Below are 21229 nucleotides of genomic sequence, written 5' to 3' on the forward strand. Positions count from 1 at the left end.
CAGTGGCTCAAAAGCAGAACGTCAGGCTCGACTGGCAGCTTTGACCACTGCCCTTGATTCCATGAAGTCTGGGTATGCGCAGGAGGCCATCCATATCACAGAAACACACGGATGGTAAGGTCAATGTATTGGAGAACTGATTTATTGCTGACTTCATATATGGGCCTAGTTCACTAAAATGGACTCGAAGCCAGCTATTCTTGAAGAGCTGCTTGCTTCAGCAGCGACAGGGTGTCAATTTATGGAATGGCTTTGTACGAGCACAACTCAAGGAGGCCAATGAAGGTATGTCTTTGTCTCAGTGTGTTGGCTATATCAATGGACTTACTTTCATGCAGATTGCAAAAAGGGCGAGTGTTTCAAGCTCACAGAGTTCATTGCTCAGAATAAGACAGAGCTTGACCGTACTTACTCCAAGCTCACCTTTGCACAGAAACAAGTCTACAAAGGACAGATTCTTGAGGCACGTGAAAAGAAGCAATGGACTGCTCGGGCCAACCCAAAGGCAGTTCGACATGACATTAATGCTTCATTGGCCTCAATGGATCATGAAGTATGTAGTATTTGTTTTCATTTATTATATTGACTCGGCTGATCATTGTCTCAGTGGATGGCACTCTGCGCTTGAACTGGCACGGAGGGTTTTTATATTGTAGTGCACGGGGAGATCGAAGACCTCTCAGAGCCCAAGGTTTTTTTCACTCAGAAGGCAGAAAAGTTATTAAGGACATTCTCCACATGGAACCATGGCACCTTGGACTCAAACTAGAGTCCTATGTTATCAGCGGCTTGGGTTAGTTCCTTCCTTCTCTTATTAATGTATTAAAATGTGAATACTCTTGTTGCAGATGAAGGTGTCACACCTAACCACCAGTGCCCATTAAATAAAATCATCAGTGAATGCCGTACCTTTATTCAGGATGCGCTAAGTATTAATTTATTTTCGCTTGGTCACACACATTATGCTGATACTCAAACAGAGTCTATTATGCTCAAGAAAAATATCAAATGCTCAGTTAAAATGAACTATACTAACTATGAATGCAAAATTGTCGAGCACCATGGTGTCGAGCTGGTGAATTGGCCTCTCTCTGGTCCAGTGCACAACCCAAGTAAAGTAGGTGGCAGGAATGAGGTTGAAAAGTTATGGGGAGCCTTAGACAAGGGGACATGCCATTGGGTCACTCTGCCTGATGATGATCGTAAAGCGCGGATGCAGCTCAACTGAGAGTGCCATGCCAGGGGTGAACTAGTGTATGTGATGAGGAAGCAGAAGAGAGCCAAAATGAGCCATGCTACCATAGACATAGACACTGAGGATGAGGATGACAACTCCGATAGTAGCTCATCAGATTCGGACTAGAATGTTTAAATAAAGGGAGCTTATCGCTGTCTTCTCTTCACTCGTCGCAATGCAATACTACTATTTGTGTGCTGTCTCAAGTACAACTCTAGTGATGGGCGCACAGCAGTGTTGTATCATAAGCATGGCAAAGAGGGCAATGTACAACACTACTCACCTTGAGTTTATATTGACCACCTCTGTTCCTCTCCTCATTGTATTGTCTGCCCGCCTGCCCTTGTCCTCCAGCCTTTTGCACCATATTTGACTTGGTGAAGCCGTAGTGGTATGAAGCGAGTGAGATGAATTGAGGACTGACATCTTCATCCACGAAGAGGTCAACATGCACTTGGAATGGCGCATGTTGCTGGCTGGCGAGGTGGGAGAGTGGACTGGGAGGGAAGGCGCTGACAGTAAGCACTCTAGCTAGAAGATTAATAAGCGGGCAGCGGCAAGACTTACCAGTTAACTATTGTGTATGTTTTAGACCTAATTCAAAGAAATAATGGATGACATACCTTATCAAAGTCAATGTGCGAAAGAACCAAGAAAAACGAGTAAGATTTGAGCACATTGATAGAGCTCATTGTATGTGGTGATGAGCAAGGTGGTTGAGACAACGTGGGAAATGATTGTGAGGTGGCGGGGCATTAGTCGGCAAATAGCGGCCACTGGTAATTCTCGGTAATTCGGCCACTCGGAAATAGGCGGATTATATCACATATGTTTTAAGACACTATTTACCGGAGATATTTTATTTTACAAAGAGAAGTGCTGAGTGCTGCAGCAGAAGTAAACCCTACTACTTAGTAAGGAAGATCCTATTGCATCAACATTACTAATCAGTAGTATTAATGGTGACACACAGGTGATCAGTACTTAATGCATCAAATCAACATTCTCAAAAAAGGGAAGCATCCCACACTTGTACATGATCAACAATACCTCCCAGTATGGGTCCACATCCCGCCACCACCTGGTCACCTCCAAACACTCCACACAGATCCTTCTTGCAGCCCCACCATCAGTATCCATCAAACTGTCAAAAAAGGGAAGCGTCATACGGTTGTACATGGTCGATATGGGTCCACATCCTGCTACTGCCACCTGCTCGCTGCCATATGCTGTGCACGGACCCTTCTTGTAGCAGGCCCATGGCTATATGCTGAACTTACCACTGCATCCTTTCTTGACTTCTCCTTCATATGCGAGCTAGACATCATTCAGCACAGTCGCTTTCAAGCACAGGTCTGTGACACTCCAAAGTTCGAACCCCATATCAATTGCACATTCTCAAAGTGTCTTGAGGCACTTCAATGTTTACCCGACCTTATGTTATTCTCAGCACACTATAAGTAAGTGGTAGTCTCAGGCTGCATGAACTGATATTCTACCATAGTGTTTACCCCACCATGATGTACACAGCTGAAGCAGCAATGTCTGTCCCAACTATTTCTTGTGAGCGCACAGACTGGAACCAACATCATATGATGTACTAGTTTACACTCTCGAACTTTGGAGATTGACTGTAGTATGTACACCTTGTATCTCATAAATTTCAGTCAGTTAGCTGTATTCTACCTCCGGCAAACCTTACTCCAAACAACTGAAACAAGATACTATCAGACCCACATGACTGATGTCATTTTCAATTCAATTCTGTGCTGCCTGCCTGTACAAGCGCACTCGATATACCACTTATTAAGGGGATTAATTTGACAACACAACTGTATTCATCATGAGAAAAACAGAGACTACATGTGTTACTAACAGCATCAAACATTACTATGGTACAAGAAGCAAATTTGTGATCATGACATGAAGACATGGACTCATGCCTTCGTTTGCCTTTTCCTATGTCCATTAGCATTAAGAAAGTGAGAATATACTAAGATGTCTTGGATGTACTTTGCAGGAATCATGCTGCTCATAGTCAAGTTGGGAGGCAGTCAAATGACCCAACATATTGCCTTCATCAGCAGTAGCATGCAATGTCTCCATTACTGCACCAGACTTGGTGAGAGGTTTTGCTTTGGGTTTAGCCTTGGGTTTGGCCATGTTCATGGGCGTGATGGTGGGGGTGGGTTCTATAGCAGGATTGCAATTGACTTCGGCAGCTGGGAGCTTCGACTTGCGCTTGTGCTTAGACTTAGGAAGACCAGCACCAGAATGACATCAGGCGGGCACAAAACAATATAAAGACCTGGAATATTCCAATCCATGGAACCATCACATCCTCCATCCTCTTCACCATTGTCGCATCCTTCAAGCTCTTCAAGCTCATTGTCATCTTCAACACCTGGCAGTAGTGGGTTACACTTGTTCACAGCTGATGGATGAGTATCAGGGTGAGTCTACAGTGATTTGGACAGTAAAGATTGGCTTACAGAATATCAACTCAGCGTATTGCTGGTATGCCGCAAGGAAGGTGTTGTCCTTGTCAGGGCACAATTGAGAAAAATTACTCCCAGCGGGGGTTTCTGATGGATGGCACCTTAGTAGTGTGAGTTCATTAGTCATGTTTCTAGTTTGGTGCGCTTACGATAATGAAACAATGTCCCAATCATGCCTCGGCTCTGGTCCAGCACACATGAAGGAGACTATGAATTGAGTTTTTCTTGATGAGATATGCAAAGCGCTGGCATATGATTGGTAAATCATTGATAGCTCTATAGGTCGTGTGAGTACACCAAAATCACAAACATAAGCCAGTACTTACTTTGCGATGGCATCAGCATCAGTTTCATCATTGTCATCTTCATTGTCTAATATGACCCTCTTTACCTTTTTCTGTTTATCATACTTCTCTCTCACTTCATCCTTAACCTGGTCTGACTTGTCTTCCAGGAGCTCCTTGCAAAACTTTTGGCCCAATGCCATGCGCTGGCCAGCTGTACTTATGTTACCTGCCTCTTGTTTGGCCTTGATGAGAGGTTTGATCCATTCATTATAGACCATGTCCATGTATATCTCTTCAGTGGATTTTGTATGCGACTTCAGTACCAGTGCAGCTTCAAAGATGGACATATCCTTCTTTAAGCTGCGATTTTTCTTGGATGCATTTGTCCACCAACAAAACCAGGTCTGTAATTGCTACCAGGGTTTTGCATTAGCAGTCAAAAATTGTCAACACATTTGACAACTTACAACTTTATGTGAATCCTTGGCATGAATTTCTGTGGTTTGTTGCTCCTTTTTTAATATTGTTTTAGTAGGGATACCCGGGAAGAGAATAGCTCGCTCAGGCCATCTCCTAAACCAATGAAGATAAATCTTGAGCCAGAAGAGCATGTATTCCTTGTCCCCATTGTGGAGTGCAGTATACTCCGGGAACCATTCTTGGAGCTATAGGTACTGTTCCATAGTAGTCCACTTAGCTGGTTGGTATCCGCCATAGAATTTTCAGTCATGCGCCATGCTAATAGTGGAGCTGTCATACCTTTTTTTTTTTGCTTCGCACGATGATAGACGAGTGTGTCTCTTCACAACGTCTATGTCCATCTTTATATGGCTCATTGCCAAAACAACAGATCAACATCGCCCATTGAAAAAAGGAAGCTAATTTAACAAACTTACTACATGAACCGATTACAAGGCAACTTTTCATTCCATGACTGATGATGGTTTAAATGAACGGCATGGCATACTGTACTCTTGTTAAGACCGTACTCAAGTAGTATCGGATCCGAAGGGCTTCGGCCTCAGCTCGTGCGCTGTGCCCCTTTCCCGAGTCTTGCCCCTTATTTCAGAGAGCTAAAGTATCGCGTGTATAGAGTAACGGCCAATCCGGATCGGATCCGGACTAGAAACTAACGGGTGAGGACTGTCCGAAGACAGAGGCGGATATGTAGACTATAGGAATCTATCCTAAGTCTCGGAGTAGACAAGAGTAGTGTACTCAAGTCCGGATGGATAACGGAGGGACTCAGAGTCCAGACGGAATGAGTGCAATCTAAGATGATATTCGAACTGATCTACTACAGCGCATATACAAAGGTTTATATACTACGGATAGCTAACGGAATGATCAATAAGCAAAGGTGCGGGGCTATGTACGAAAGTATAAGCAAAGTCTAAGTGGAGCGTATTGGTAAGTTGGATGGATCACGAATCATGAACCGGGAATGAAGTACAAGTAAAAGCGGATTCGTAAGTGTAGCGGATCAGTAAGCATAGCGGAAGTAAAGGATAACTGGTATACCGGTGTACAGGAATACCGAAAGGAGATGAACGATAGTTAGAGTTATATGAACAGGAAATGAAATAAGAATCAAAGCGGATCTGTGGACCGGACGACGGATATGTTCATCGGATCTGGATCGGATCTGAGATCCAGATCATCGGATCTGTAACCGGATATATGGTATATGACAACTCTCATAATTAGATAAGTTCACAACATCGCATTGAGAGCAAGTGGGAATTACCTGGACATTGAATGTTGAATGTATAAGTTCAGAATATCGCACAATTGAGAGCAAGCGGTAAATTGATAAGTTCACCTCACATTGAGAGCAAGCAGAGAATCACCTAGACGATGTTCGAATGAACATATACTGCATTCTCATAATAGGATAAGTCCAGAACATCGCACAATTGAGAGCAAGTGGGAAATCACCTGGACATTGGATGTTGAATGTATGAGTTCAGGACATAGCACAATTGAGAGCAAGCAGGGAATCACCTGGACATTGAATGTATAAGTTCAGGACACCGCACAATTGAGAGCAAGCACTGAATCACCTGGACATTGGATGTTGAATGTATGAGTTCAGGACATAGCACAATTGAGAGCAAGCAGGGAATCACCTGGACATTGAATGTATAAGTTCAGAACACCGCACAATTGAGAGCAAGCACTGAATCACCTGGACATTGGACATTGAACATTTGAATCTTTAGCAATGAACATATACTATACTCTCATATTCAGATAAGTTTAGGACAGCGCATTGAGAGCAAGCAGAGAATCACCTAGGCATTGATATGGAAGGTTGAACATCGGAAATTGAAATCTGAAAGGTAATGGAACATTTGAATGTTGAGCAACAAACATATACTATACTCTCATATTCAGAACATTGCATCGAGAGCAAGGAGAGAATCACCTGGGCATTGATATAGAAGGTTGAACATTGGAATTGAAATCAAGGGTAATTGTAAGCATTGTGCTGCGGCTAGTACTTCAGTAAGTACATTTGTCTTATATTAGCCAGCAACTAGAGACCCACCTGGACGACATTAGAAGTTAATGGATACAGGAACCAGTCCAATGCAATGTGCAATAGCGTGCATGATAGTAGTTATTGACCCGGAGTGTTTGCAACATTGAGTTCCAACTTCCTAGGCATTGATATGGAAGGTTGAACATCAGAATCAAAATCCGAAAGGTAATTGAACGTTCGAGTGTTGAGAAACGAACATGTACTATACTCTCATTCAGAACATCGCATTGAGAGCAACTTGAAGGAGAGAATCACCTGGGCATTGATATAGAAGGTTGAACATTGGAATCGAAATCAAAGGTAATTGTAAGCATTGCGCTGCAGCGGCTAGTACTTCAGTAAGTATATTTGTGTCATATTGGCCAGCAACTAGAGACCCACCTGGATGACATTATAAGTTAGTGGATACAGGAACCAGTCCAATGCAATGTGCCATAGCGTGCATGATAGTAGTTATTGACTCGCAGTGTTTGCAACGTTCAAGTTGAGTTCCAACTTGAACATGATCATGTGTTGCACTTGAGCCTAAAGATGACCAGTTCAATAACTAATCTGGCTATTATCGAGATCATTGTGCAAGGTAGAACCCCTGCAGACATACTCTGAGCTGATCTAACTAGTACTATATGATTGATGTATAATGAGACCAAATGGCTGATTTGCATCAGTTCTTGCTTGCCAATTGCGGGTAACAATGGCATAGCCATACTCAGTCAGCGCTTCAGCCTTAATTTCATCACACACCAAACTTGAAAGACTGGCAACTCGACACTGCTTGTTCTTACCACAAGAGATATTCAAATGCAAAGTGCACACTTCTCTCTCTGTTCTAGCTACTGATGTGTACCAAAAGACACAGTAACTGTGCCATCATCATCAGCAAGAAGAACAAACCAAAATATGATCAAGAGCACCATTGGTATGTTTCAATCCATAATGAACATTACAAAACCATCTGACCAATGTCAGTGCTGATACCCTCACCCAAAAGCAGTTGAAGACTTTCACAAAAACATTGGTAGTACCAGCATGAGTGGTGAGTCGCACTTTACTGATAATTTGACAACTTTATACAGTGGCTCAAAAAACTGTCCGCATGTTTTGACATTTTTCACTATCTATGATATTGTGTGAGAATGAACAAATTCCTCAAGGACATACTTATACCACATTGTAGTATGGCTTCAGGGCTTTTATTTGAGCCCTACACCGTGGGAATCGGCGGAGATATGGTGGAGATATAAGGCTTATAAAATGATGACTCATGTGGACAGTTTTTTGAGTGTATATTAAAACTATATAAATCATTATTTATGACACCATAAAAATCATGCCACTATTATATAAATTATAAAGTGGTGTCATTATGTTATTTTATGACTATATCTAACTATATAAACCAGAATGTCTCATGTATCATAGTCATAATCACCATGAAAGCCATCTCCTCTGCTCAAAGAGATAATATCCTCTCTCTGTCTTATGCTGGCCTCTCTGCTCGCCAAATTTCCTCTAGAACTGGAATATGCAAGTCCACTGTGGCCAAGTTCATCAAAGAAAGCCACCCAGACAAGGAAAACTCTTGTGGAGGACGTCCATCCAAGCTTACCTCTACTGACAAAAGGGCTATTATCCAACATATCACTACAGGAAAGGCTGATAATGCTGTCCAAGCCACCCATTATATCAATTCCACCATCACTACCCCTGTCTCTTCACAAACTGTGAGGAATGTTCTCAAGGCAGCTCATCTCAAGGCAGTAACAAAGAAGAAAAAGCCTCTTCTCTCCATCAAACATAGGCAGAGAAGACTAGCCTTTGCCTTAGCTCATCAACACTGGACTGTAGAGGACTGGAAGCATGTTATATGGTCAGATGAGACCAAAATCAATAGGATTGGGTCAGATGGGAAGGTGTATGTATGGAAAAAGAAGGGAGATGGCCTAACAGACAGAGAGGTTAATGGGACTGTCAAGTTTGGAGGAGGTTCTTTAATGGTATGGGGCTGTATGGGATGGAATGGTGTGGGAATGCTTGCTGAGGTTGAGGGGAAGATGAATGCTGAGCAGTATGTGGACATTTTAAATGACCACTTGCTGCCTAGCTTGGCAGAATCAGGGATTGATGAAGAAGATATCATTTTCCAACAGGATAATGATCCCAAGCACACATCCAGAAGAGCTAGGGAATGGTTTGAAGAACATAACATCAATGTTCTTGACTGGCCAGCACAGTCTCCTGATGTCAATGTCATTGAACATCTCTGGGGAACACTCAAGAAAAAGCTTCAAGCCTATGAAAACCCCCCTAAAGGAGTATGGGAGCTTTGGGAGAGAGTAGCAGTGGAATGGGGGAAGATCACAGCTGAGGATTGCCAGAAATTAATTGAGAGTATGCCTAGAAGGATAGAGGCAGTAATTAAAGCCAAGGGAGGTCATACAAAATACTAGAATACCTGGTTATTACTGTAAAATACTTGAGTCAAAAAACTGTCCGCATGAGTCACCATTTTGTGAGCCTTGTATCTCCACCATATCTCCACCGATTCCCACGGTGTAGGGCTCAAATGAAAGCCCTGAAGCCATACTACAATGTGGTATAAGCATGTTTTTGAGGCATTTGTTTGTTCTCACACAATATTATAGATAGTGAAAAATGCCAAAACATACGGACGGTTTTTTTGAGCCACTGTATCTAACTGTTACATCAAACAGGACCTTGCAGATGTTGAAATGGTACAATGCACATTATCTTCACTGTATGTCAAAATCTCACACTGTCTATCGACAAGTCCTCCAGCGGCTGGTCAACATTCTTGGTGTCATTACAAAGAACCCGAACAATCCAAATTTCAACTAGGTCGACATCTTTAGTGTCATCGCAAAGAACCCGAGCAGTCCCAATTTCAACCAGTAAATTTTTGCCTCGTACTAGGAATCCTGGCCACCACTTGTGTTCTGCTCATGCATGTCATGATTGACCTACAGGATATACTTCACGCAATGAGCTACTATACCATACTGCTCCTGATATCAATATATTGTATTAATCATAGAGATGCATCAGTGATGCATCAGTTTTATATACAGCGACTCATACTGTCTGAAAACATTGTACCAGTGATTCCAAGCACCGCAAATTGATTTCCAATAACACCGTTTAGGTCTAAGCAAATTTCGATATCAATGTTAATGTCCGGGGTGAGTGTACTGCTATATCATTGGTAGCGGTTCATAAGACTAAACCAAAAACTACTGTAACTACCACCGGCAATTTTCTCTAGAACTTTGTATCGACCCAGTGACTGTTAAATACGACATTGAAAGCACCGGAAATACTACCACCATGTCGATGTTCATGATGCAGAGTGAGTCTTTCACTATTAATGGAGGAATTTCTGAGGACATACCCAAAAAAACATAGTGTCTTTCATTTTACCCACTCCCAGGATATCTCTCAATGCAAGATCCACCAATCCCCTTTGGCTCGATATTGCCATGACGCCCTACATGGTCAAACCAAAGGAGTTTGTGACTGTGCATGAGGGCAGTTTAGAGTTAGAGGAGGCCGTAAACGCTATGGCAGAAGAGTGCTTTCTATACTCTTATCAAGGAATATTCTATAATATGCCTTCACAGCACGATCTAGAACCCCCTTTTTATTGCGTTACTCAGGGCCGCTACATCGGAGTTTTTCCATCATACATCTGGTGAGTTTTCACGTTTTCATTAACTCTCTGTTATATGTAACACTTGCCATAGGGATAGCATGAAATTTGAACTCCGGACACCAGGCAATCGTGTTGCTACATACTTTACCATTCAGTCACTTGTCCTGGGAGAACAGAAAGTTCATTGTGCCATCTGACGTAGGCTTGCAGCAAGCAGGTGACACACTAGTAGGTTCGATACCATACTTCATTTGGTAGCATTGGTTGACATCTCAGTGCCAGCTTTAAGGCATCATTGCTATTTGGACATCATCACTAGTGAAAATTTCATTCCGGCCCTAAACATGTCTGTTTGTGGCACCATATTTGGTTCACACAGCTCTGCCCATTATATCTGCATGCATCAATCTCATTTGTTAGTCTTCGACTACTTATTCATGTCTGTCATGTTCATTTTCTGCTAAATGAACACTTGATTTTTTTTCTGATAATGACTTGAACCGTAAATGTGAGGTCAATATGGATGAATACTCTTCGCTCGACACCATGACAATCAGTGCAGAAACCAACAAAGAATGTCTACAGATCCTACTTATGCCGTCGGCTCTTCTGAGGCAGGGACATCTTCAATCCAGACAATATACTGTGAAGTAATGTCCAGAGTACCGAAGAGATGGAAAAAGAAACCCAAGCTCAATGTTTACCACTAATAATTGAACTCGCGCAGCACTGACTCTGCATGATGTGGCACCATTGTCAATTCCTGAGCCATTCGATGATCTCCCACTCGATGTATCATTGGACTTTTTAGGGCAGCAAAAGAGAAAACGAACAGCAGGTGTATGTACACTATAATGTTCTGAGTCCTTTGATATGTCGCTCACCATTATTCAGGATCATCCTTTGTTGATGTGATTGAAGCACTGAGAATTATTTCTGCAGGAAATGATCCATCTTGAAGGAAGATGTAATAGACTTGCTGCTCAATCTTGCTCAGAGTGTAATTGTCCCAGCCCAGAGTACAGGTGTCAGGACTGCTTAGGGTCAGAGATCTATTGTTCACCTTGCATCCTGTTGGCTCATGTGTGCCACCTGCTTCACCAATTGGAGGTATGCTTTCATGTCTGATTGGGAGATGAGGATGTAAGGCTAATATCTACTATCAATACAGAAATGGAATGGTCAATACTTCAAGCAAATCTCTCTGAAAACCCTGGGCCTTCGCATCCAGCTTGGCCACACCACTGGCCAGATATGTTTTAATCCTCGTCACGCGTTCAATGATGATTTTATTGTTGTTGACACCCATGGCATACAGGAAGTATCTCTTGACTTCTGCAATTGCACAACAGCCCAAAGCCATATACAACAGCTACTTCAAATATTGTGGTTTCCTTCGACAACATCAGATCCAAAAACCGCTGCGACATTCCGCATTCTTGAACACTATCACCTACTCTCATTTGAGTCAAAAGTATCTGCCTTCAAATTTTATAATGCACTCAGCTGGATGTCCGATAACACTGGCTTACTTCCCATCAAGGTAAACTTAATTTTTAGGTACCTTCAAAGTTAATCCAGCTTCCTCCAGGATCGGTATGATTCATTTACACAGATGATATGCGAGTGGCACCACTTGAAGATGCTTAAGCGCTTGGGGTGAGGTCACAATCCCAGTGGTGTAGATGGGACAGTTGAGGGTGAATGTACTGTATTGTGCCTGGCGTGCCCACACCCAGGGAAGAATCTCCCAGCTGGTTGAAAAGATGCTCCTCGACAGTAAGTTTAGAGTGAGCTCCAGTCCAGAGGGGAATTTCTACTGATATAAGTACTGTTAGGTGGTTATATGGATTATTCCTCACTATAGATGCAAACTTCCGCTTAAAACGCAAGGCTGTTTCAAGTGACAGTGTTGACCCGAGCCTAAGTTGTGGCTGGGGATATTTTGTCAAGGACAAAGCATATAAATATTTCTTGCACAGCAGTGTGGACAGCGTCCAGGAGGTTCGTGGTTTGAATTATTCTATTTCATATATTAACAGTTAGATTTGCAGAAATCAACGTGTTCAAGTCACAATGCTGTAAATATGGCCGATATGAAATCTGACCATGGACTCGCTACCACTGGTTTAGGTACTGTCGACTGTGCCTGCCACAACATGAAACTGCCCAACGCCATTGGGGATCTTCAAAAAGGGTGAAAGGTAAATTGTCTTTTGCATCCAGCAGTTGGCGATCTAACACATGCATGTAGATATATTAACATGAACTACTTGTTTTTCTCAGCACTACGTCATACTGAACTCAACACTCTCAATGTATCCTATAATATCGCATGCCAGTGGCACAAAAAATTATGGCACCACATGAGTGCCTTTCCAATTTCAATGCATCTCTCGCATGCCGTCAAGACAATCTCATTTTTCATGCCAAAGTTCCACCTTCCCGCTCATATTGAGCAGTGCCAAACATCATTTTCAAGAATGGGGTAGGCAGGACTGACGGAGAAGCACCAGAACGTGGCTGGGCCAACATCAACCCTGTTGCTTCGAGCACCAAAGAAATGGGGCCTGGCACACGATGAGACACCCTTGATGATTACTTTGTAGACTCAAATTGGAAAAAGGTTGTTGGACTTGGTGCATTGATTTTTGTGAAAAAAAATGGCAACTTAGATTTTTCAGGTCATGCTATGCTTCACAAGATAAAGAATGCATTCCCAGAGCGTGAGAACCATTGTGAAGCATTTGAGGACCTTGATGATGGTTTGCGAGGTGAATATGGTCCCACCCTCAAACAATGGAGAGAACAAGTGGAGGCTTGGGAGTACGACCCTACACAGCCTAATCCTTTCAAACGAAAGGCAGAAAGTAAGTACGAGACAATGATGGTAATGCTTATGTGCTCATTTTGATCTTGACGCATTGCAGCTGTCACTATGGCTTTGCTACGACTAGAACTGGCTAGGGAGGATGAGATCAACCTTCAAACAGGAACTTGCCTTGCCCTACACGAGGATTGCACCCCTAGCATATTAATCAGTACTGGCTTAGAACTTGAGGAACAACAGTGAGTGTACTGTTACTTTTATGACATTGTTTTTACTTCAATAGACGGCAAATGAAAGCAAACAGAGCTGGCCTCAGAGTTCACGCAACAGATAATCAAGAAGGGAAGATGGTTCAGCAAAGCAACACTCTCCGATGGAGGATTGATACCTGGATGAAGATGCAGGAACTATACATGCTGTCACTCGCTGCACTATGTGTGAGCGAGAGTTCAGTATCTGGCAGTGTGACTGCTGCACCAGAAGCAATCAAGCTCTGGCAGATCAGCAGGACTGCACCTTGCAACAGCCACCTCCAGGCCATTAAATGGAAGCTGCAATATGCACAAGGTCACGATGCACCTCGCTCTCTGCGTTCAAACTTACATGCTCAGACTGCAATCCTCAAGTACAAAGACCGCAACCTCTGTGGACAAGGAGCAAACACAAGGGCACGGAATACATTGAAAGCTGTTGAGGCGAGGATTGAGGCTGCTGCCAGCACTTATGAGTATGCGCTGTAGAGACTCGATCCTGGGTAGCCTCACAATGGCACATATTGCAACATAGGTCGAGTCTACAGTATCATGCATGTAACACGACACTTGCGCGATAAATGCGATGTTCGCGCGACGCGCGCGACTTAGGCGACACTTCCGCAACATAGGCGACACTTGCGCGACTTGCGCGCACTTTAGGCGAATTTTCCCGCGCCTAAGCGCTATAGGGCACCTGACTTCCCACTGTGTTTTCCCATGTCCAACCAAGTTCCCAGGTATGCATTTCTCCATTTATCATTTATTTCAACATTGTACCATGTTTATTTTCACTTGGTACACATTTTTCATTACACATTTTTTTACTTTACACAACACACATTACCACGGACCACCATCATCATAGACAGTCACCATCTCCGAGTTTTTATTATGTTTTGAATAAATCATCGCAAGCCCTAGTAGCAGTTAGCTCTAGTGGCCATATCCGCATCAGTTGTCTTATCAGCATCTCAGTACACGTCTTAACATCTCACTATCGCTCGCATACCGCTTTCACCCAGTTCCGCTTTTCGACGCGCGACTTTCCCGCGCTTCGCGCGCCTATAGCGCCTTTGTTCCCGCGCTTTCGCCTTATCACGCGCTTTGCGCATTCCCCCTAGAGTTGACCAGTGGATATTTGCTTTCTCCACTTCCCCTAAGGGACGAACATATCGCACTCATATTTTCCTCCCTTCAACAATTATATCAGCTGCACCCTCAGCTGAGTTGAAGATCCTTCAGCGCATAAAGCCCTGGTGGTTCTTTCACCACGAGTGAATCAGACTGGGTGGCACTCATCACTGTGACTGCTAGACCGAGCTGATGTCCACTCGATGACGGACTTATTATGGGGAGAAAACAGAGGGAACGAGAAAGTTGTCATGGATTTGGAATTTGCAGGGAGTGGCTGCCAATGAGATAGACAAAGACAATGCCTCGGAAGGTAGGTGGCTCTTCATATGGTTCCTAGTCAGACTCATGGACAACCAGACATGCAAATAGAATGGTGCAAAGCCAGGGCACGGGTGATGCGCTGGGCAGAAGAGGTGGAATTGTTGAAGGAGGAGATGCGAAGGATTCTGCAATTTTTGGAATGGGATGCACAGCGCTGGGACGAGCAGGGCCTGGAAAACATGTTAGAGGATGCAGGTGAAGATGAACGCGAGGGCTGTATGGCATACACCAAACATCAAGCTTCCTTATGTCAAATGCTTGCTGAGTCCTTCAAGACCAGCTGGACCAACACCTTGGCACTGGTAGACACATTTGACCACAACTCGCTCGTTGCTCAGCAAGACATGGACATGGACACATAGTAGACATTTGTTGTAATATGAGTAGATAAATAATAAATGCAATACACACGTGTAACGATAGGTGGGTGTGATAGCACATGCGAAATGGCGCGAGGGCACGAGAAAGTGAGGTTGGGTGTGGGAGGACAGTGGGCACAAGACAGTGGGAGGGCATGACAAAGAGAGGACTGATGCATCAGAAAATGAAGGGGGATGCATCAGCAAATGGAGGGGATGGCGGTGGGCATGCATCAACATGAAGAGGTGTGAAAAACACAACCTGACTAGGCACTTGTTAAGGTACTCAGCCAGTATATGTCTAATGCTCTGCCTATGCTGCTATACTTGCAACAAAGATGCAAGAATGTTCGACCCGAGGGAACAGCTACTAAGATCAACTTAAGATCAAAAGACCTGAAAGAGTGCTAAAGCGCGGGAATAGTGCGTCGCAAGATAGAGCGCTAATGCGCAGGAAAGAGCGGAAGTCAAGAAAGCGGACACTGAGTCAAAGGAAGGTAATGGATAGCGAGAGAGATCAAGGGTATTGATTGCAAGGGTAAGGAAAGTCAAATAGGGGCCATACAGCGCAACTAAAGGGTGACTACTTCTAAGTAAAACCTAAGGGAAAGGAAATACAGTCGAAGGGAAGTAATGTCAAAGTAGTCACCATAGGCTTCTTATACTAGTAAACTATACCATCTCGGACTTGGAAGGGATAGGATATACATGTAATAAGACTGTAGCACTTGTTACAAACTCGAGGCAAGGCAAATTACATACCAATGAGGTAGGCTGATCCATGGATGGATCCTGACATTTCGGGTGATTCCTAGAGCGCGAGAACAGCGCGCTGGACTAGCGCTAGGTGCGGGAACAAGCACTAGATAGAGTGGACAAGCGCTAGGTAGAGCGGACATGCACTAATGCTCCTATAGACACATTGCTGGTAGTTCTGATAGCGCTATAAGCGCGGGGAATAGCGTCGGATAAGTCGCGGGAGCATGAATAGTGCTGTGGGAATGTGCGCACATAGTGCGGGAAAGTGCAGAATAGCATCGGACAAGGGTTGTGGCTGAGACAAGTGGAGACTGCTGATAGGGGAGTAGTGAATAATATGAGGGATAACTTTGGTCCACCTATTGAAGGTTTATGCAGGTATACATAACTAGCGCCAATATGATTGTCACAGCAGGCTGATGCATCAGTGTGAGAAAAGCAAAGGTAGTACAATTGCACCAATGATGCATCATTGGTGCGCTACAGTTGTACTGTTTAATGCATCAACATGACATGAACCTGTGCGAGTGCAGAGAAAAAATCAAACCTTCTGAGTGTGAAAAGGTTAGTCTCGAGTTGCGGGAAGAGAAAACCGCGAAGAGGAAAATGAGACCACACCAGAATGAGCACGATTTGACTACAGTCGAGTTCCTCTTCGAGGAACCCGAACCCAGACACAATACGAGATGTGGATGCAAGAAAAGCACATGTTTCAAGAGGATCAGTAGGAAGTACAGGGACAGACACAGTTATACACGAGATAATGCAGTATTAGGTAGCGAATGCGAGCATTGAACATTGAGCATGGTGGAGTCTAGACGGGCAATCACAAGAGGGGAATTGATAGCAGTGGAAATAAAAGTGGAGGGATGGATTCGATTTGATGCCAATACTCCAGGAAAGTGCATGACTTCCAACAACCCTGCATAGCGACAATGTCTGGATGGACTCCTTCTAATAACAACTCCGTGGCTCTGCCTATGTGGAAGGCATGACCTGGCATGCTAGGATGTCCGGCAGAGACCCAGACTTCATTGCAGCGTGCGAGGAACCATGGCTTGGTCAAGGGTGACCAGGAGCTGGCTGCTGTTTCAAAGGAGAAGAGAGGAGCATGTGATGGGATATTGAGGTTGCTTTGCAGATGGTGGACGAGGGTGTTGAGAGGACATGTGGAATGCATATGTCCCATGATGCTGATAGCAGCACCTTCAGTATTGATTGTCTTTGTCCAAGGGATTTGGAGTGTGGTACAATGTACATTGTCAGTATCGAGCACTGAAATGGGCAGAATGGAGCGGTTGACATGTTTGACAGGGTCAAAGGTGTTTGGACTTGGGATGAGAAGTTCCCCAAGGCTAGGAGAGGCCTTAGGTGTGATAGTGGAAGAGTACGAGGAGGTACGTACTGACAACAAGACCAAAAGGCAACACAGGCTATGGCAAAGACAGTGATGTCAAAGGAGTTGCTCAAGTTGAGTCCTGATGCTAACTGCAAGAGAGCTGTGAGAATCATGGGAGGACATTTGGAACATTTGGAACATTTGGAACTGGGGGGAGTGAGTTTTGAAAGTCCTCGGCGGACATGGCAAAGGACATCTGATTCTCCCCCATGCCAATCCGCCCCATTGACGGAGTGCCAGTAATGGAGATCTGCCATCCAAGAATTGGCAGCGCTGCTCGAGACAGTCCCAGCTGCATTGGCAAGAAAGGCAGCAAGAAGTTTGGATGAAGTGGGCATGCAATTGGGCTCAGGAACACTGTGAAGATCACAGAATTGAGTGAAACAGAGTAGTCCAGTGCTGTAGTTACTATGTGTGTCCTCATCTAAAGATTGGATCATGACCAAGAATATTTTTAGGATTATAGAGTCGGGGAAGCATTGGAGTAGGTCGTTTTGGAATTGTAGGCCATGAGGAGTAGTCCAGAGAAGGACGCGTTCGCTTGCAAGGACATGAGGTCGGTGAGACGAAGAGGCAATGGTGGTGTCTTTGCGAGGATGATGTGGGATGCGGACGCGACCGTCTGGACGTATGACGGCTGTTTCATGGATGTTGAGAAGGGAGAGGTTCAGGAGGTCCGTAGGAGTGTCATTCGACATTCAAGACAAATGGAGTGAGCTCGGCTGGTAGAGTGATGTGGAATGGAATGTGTTGTGAAGGAGGTGGCAGGATGTTGCGTGAGATGGGGTCTGTGAGATTGACAGCAGTATTGACATATATAAGGGATATGGAGAGATTTGCAGACCTGAGAATCTGCTCGGATTGTCTGATGGACATATTTGAGGTGAGATTAGAACATCAACCTTTGTTGAAAGCACTGATAATGCCTTCGTTGTCACTGTGGATGAGAATATCAGCATTGGATATGCCAAATTGGAAGGAGATGCGAATTGTGAACTCCACCGCGATGGTCTCGAGCCAGCCGATATCATGGCCAATGGGATTGCACCATCCGTCACACAGATGCCATGCATCCCAAAGACCGTTCCAAAATATGCCGATACCATATCCCATGGATGCATCGACCCAGATGTTATAATTGCAGGTAGGAGGATGGGGAGTGAGCGAACAAGGAGGGTGTTCAGACCTGAGTAATTGGAGCCACCAACCCAGATCAGATATGACAGCTGAACGCATGAAGCGCAGGATGAATTCATTCGGGAAGTCTGCAATTCAACAATAGAGGTTGGATAGGTATGTGCGACCATAAATAAAAACAAAGGCGCAATGAGTAAGCATGCCCGTGATCTTTTCAGCATCACATTTGAAGACTTGTTTGTTTTTGAAAATATCGAGGAAGGTTTGGAGGCGGAAGACATATTTGAGATGTTTGGGTTTGGGAAGAGATACAGACCAATTCAGGAAGTCAAAGGTATAATCCACATACTCGTGTATGTCGCCAAAGTCAGCACCCTTGGTTGGATGCCAAGATATGTTGATTGGGCCAATGTAGGCTTTGGCTGAGTGGAGGTCATAGTGATAGCGGTAAGGAATACCATTGGAGATTCCAGTGAAAGGACCATCTGGGTCAGGTACACGGATGATGAAAAAAATCATCCACCCATTTCCAAGTGGGGCCGATATTGGCATGCTCCCAGATGTCTTGGGTGGTGTCAGCGACTTCGCCCTGGAGACCGGATGCTGAAGCAGCACTGAAAGGTAGGTTATGATCAAGGAAGAATAGGTCATGATAACATACTACGAGGTAACATTTGTGATTGGGGAGGATTGGGATGGTGTGTGATAGGCACCCTTGATATTGAGGGAAGTGGCTCGAGTGCCTGGGGGAGCAGTGGCCACCTGGAGGGTGGATAGTGAGTAAGAAACTTGGAGATTGGGAGGAGACTCGGAGAGTGGGAAGAGACTCAGAGGGGGTTGCTTGGAGGCAAGGAGAGGCCCTTGGGGCTTATAAGGTGCATTGGCTGTCCCTATCGTGCGAACTCCTCAGCGGCTGGTGACCGCAAGGTCATAAGCAAGATAGGGTAGCAGATGGGGAAACGTGGAGATGGGAGGTATGTGGAGGCATGGAGGAGACTTACAAAATCAGCAACTAATTGCGCTGTTCCCCAGTGAGTGGGAAAGTCCTTAGCATCGATTTTGTCATTGACAGAATGGCCAGAAGGGCCTTTGAAGGAGAGATTGTGGCAGACCCAGTATTTCTTGGGGTGCCCAGGAGCCTCTTCTTTGACAGTTACTTGCAGCAGAGAGGAGTGGAAGGGGCTGATTTTGGTTTCTAAAGCTTCTTGCATGAATGTACCAAAGAGGCAGCCGAGTGACAATTCAGCCTTGATGTAATCTTGAATTAGTTGATCATGCTCGAAGTGCGCTAGGCAAATTAGGGGGAGCATAGGTAGTATCGAATGGGATCAAGCTCCCCTGAGAGGAAAGCCATGTCTAATTTTATCGGGTAGCTGCAGGTACTGATCAAGAAGATTAGCGTTTCGAAGGAAAAATTTGAGTTGATCAGCACAATAAGGCATGAGGATTTTCAGCAAAATCAGTGTCCGAGTCATATGCAGTGGAGATGATGCGAAAGGTTGTTTAACAATACATGACGAGGAGGAGATGATAAAGAAATAGGGTTTGTTTTCTAAGTGAGTCTGAGGAATGAGGACAAACATAGAATGTCGTCTATGCAGCAGATGTCCTTTTTGGGACATCTCTTTCTTTGCTTTGTACTACTACTACTTGCAAGCTCTCAGTACTCGACAACTCCTAGTTGTAACACTCATTCTTTCAGCATTCCTTTACACAACTTAGAATTCATCTCACTTTAATATGCCTCATTTACCTGAGTGACCCAAATCTAATATCTGTCCTAACTATGTGGACGACACATTCATCAATACAAGGCTTCAACTTACCAATGAGAACATGACTGAAGACCAGGCCATTATAGTACTCAGGAACATCTGGCAAGCCGAGAACAATGATGTGAAAGCACAGTGGCAAGCACAATTAGATGAAGACAGAGACCGACAAGAACACTTAGAAAGACTCAATGAAGATGAGCAGGAAAGACAAGAGCAAGAGTGTCACGACAAGGAAGAAGCAACACTGAAAGAAGACAAGAAGAAGAAGAAGAAGAAATATAAGTACACTGCTGTCCCGAATCTCAATGTTCCTATGAACCCTACAATCCTCCCGTCATCATATGCTCTACACAAGCTTGACAAGGGAGATTACATTGAACTCTCAATGACAGTCTTGATGACGCGAAGCTCAAGAGCTCCGTGGATGAGGACACCATGATCATGGCTACCTTAGCAGGAGGAGACACTGCATGGGTATCAGCCACTTCTATGCGCAACGCCAAAGCGGTCATAGACGACCAAAATCTTAACTTTGAAGACTTCTGTCAGGCCTGTCCACACATTATAGATGCCATGCAGGAAGCCGCATGGCCTGCAGACCGTATCCAGATGATGGCTAAGTTCTGGTGCAACTTACAAGTCCACAACTTCCGCTCCATGCATGACCCTTTAGCACAGAAAGCACTTGTCATATACCATATTCCCGGGTACAGATCCGAAGATCCAGATCTCAGATCCAATCCAGATCCAATGGACATATCCGTCGTCCGGTTCACAGATCCGATCTAATCCTTGTTTCATGTCCTGTTCATATAACTCTAACTATTGTTCATCTCCTTTCGGCATTCCTGTACACCGGTGTGACAATATAGTTTTCCCTGGGCTGATATTCCCCCTTTTTACTTACCTTCACTTACCCACTTTCCTTAGTTTATGTTCGCATTTTTACTGCTTACATAATCATGTCTCCCTTTCACCAGTGTCAGTACCAGTCTGAATCAGTCTTTTGCTTGATGATATTTCT

The 21229-nt window shown here is 44.2% G+C and overlaps 5 protein-coding genes across 5 annotated transcripts; 3 read left to right on the forward strand and 2 right to left on the reverse strand.

Annotated features, from left to right (window-relative positions):
* Positions 1-170: 170 nt before the first annotated feature.
* DFJ58DRAFT_664961 (uncharacterized protein) lies at positions 171-1228 on the forward strand (the record flags this gene model as incomplete). The annotated part of the gene is made up of 5 exons (XM_041382474.1): positions 171-305; positions 350-566; positions 608-793; positions 855-929; positions 981-1228. Coding segments are annotated over 5 exons (861 nt in total), but the record flags the coding sequence as incomplete, so codon positions are not given.
* Positions 1229-3127: 1899 nt separating this feature from the next.
* On the reverse strand, positions 3128-4633 carry DFJ58DRAFT_844148 (uncharacterized protein; the record flags this gene model as incomplete). Its single annotated transcript, XM_041393045.1, has 7 exons — positions 3128-3196; positions 3251-3490; positions 3517-3671; positions 3730-3836; positions 3885-3959; positions 4062-4435; positions 4490-4633. 7 exons carry the CDS (start codon positions 4631-4633, stop codon positions 3128-3130), a joined length of 1164 nt encoding a protein of 387 aa, XP_041240598.1.
* Positions 4634-11182: 6549 nt separating this feature from the next.
* Positions 11183-15138, forward strand: DFJ58DRAFT_717693 (uncharacterized protein; the record flags this gene model as incomplete). Its single annotated transcript, XM_041384386.1, has 11 exons — positions 11183-11320; positions 11409-11780; positions 11829-11896; positions 12076-12241; positions 12292-12434; positions 12492-12607; positions 12847-13107; positions 13168-13306; positions 13351-13794; positions 14793-14971; positions 15017-15138. The coding sequence occupies 11 exons, from the start codon at positions 11183-11185 to the stop codon at positions 15136-15138; spliced, it is 2148 nt and encodes a 715-aa protein (XP_041240599.1).
* A 1582-nt stretch (positions 15139-16720) lies between these two features.
* On the reverse strand, positions 16721-18529 carry DFJ58DRAFT_717694 (uncharacterized protein; the record flags this gene model as incomplete). The annotated part of the gene is made up of 5 exons (XM_041384387.1): positions 16721-16816; positions 16844-17249; positions 17312-17712; positions 17827-17915; positions 18463-18529. 5 exons carry the CDS (start codon positions 18527-18529, stop codon positions 16721-16723), a joined length of 1059 nt encoding a protein of 352 aa, XP_041240600.1.
* Positions 18530-20266: 1737 nt separating this feature from the next.
* Positions 20267-20994, forward strand: DFJ58DRAFT_731384 (uncharacterized protein; the record flags this gene model as incomplete). The annotated part of the gene is made up of 2 exons (XM_041386027.1): positions 20267-20538; positions 20598-20994. The coding sequence occupies 2 exons, from the start codon at positions 20267-20269 to the stop codon at positions 20992-20994; spliced, it is 669 nt and encodes a 222-aa protein (XP_041240601.1).
* Between the last annotated feature and the right edge of the window lie 235 nt (positions 20995-21229).

The sequence above is a fragment of the Suillus subalutaceus genome, assembly GCF_016647625.1.
Source record: "Suillus subalutaceus strain FC151 chromosome Unknown DFJ58scaffold_104, whole genome shotgun sequence".
NCBI classification, from domain to species: Eukaryota; Fungi; Basidiomycota; class Agaricomycetes; order Boletales; family Suillaceae; genus Suillus; species Suillus subalutaceus.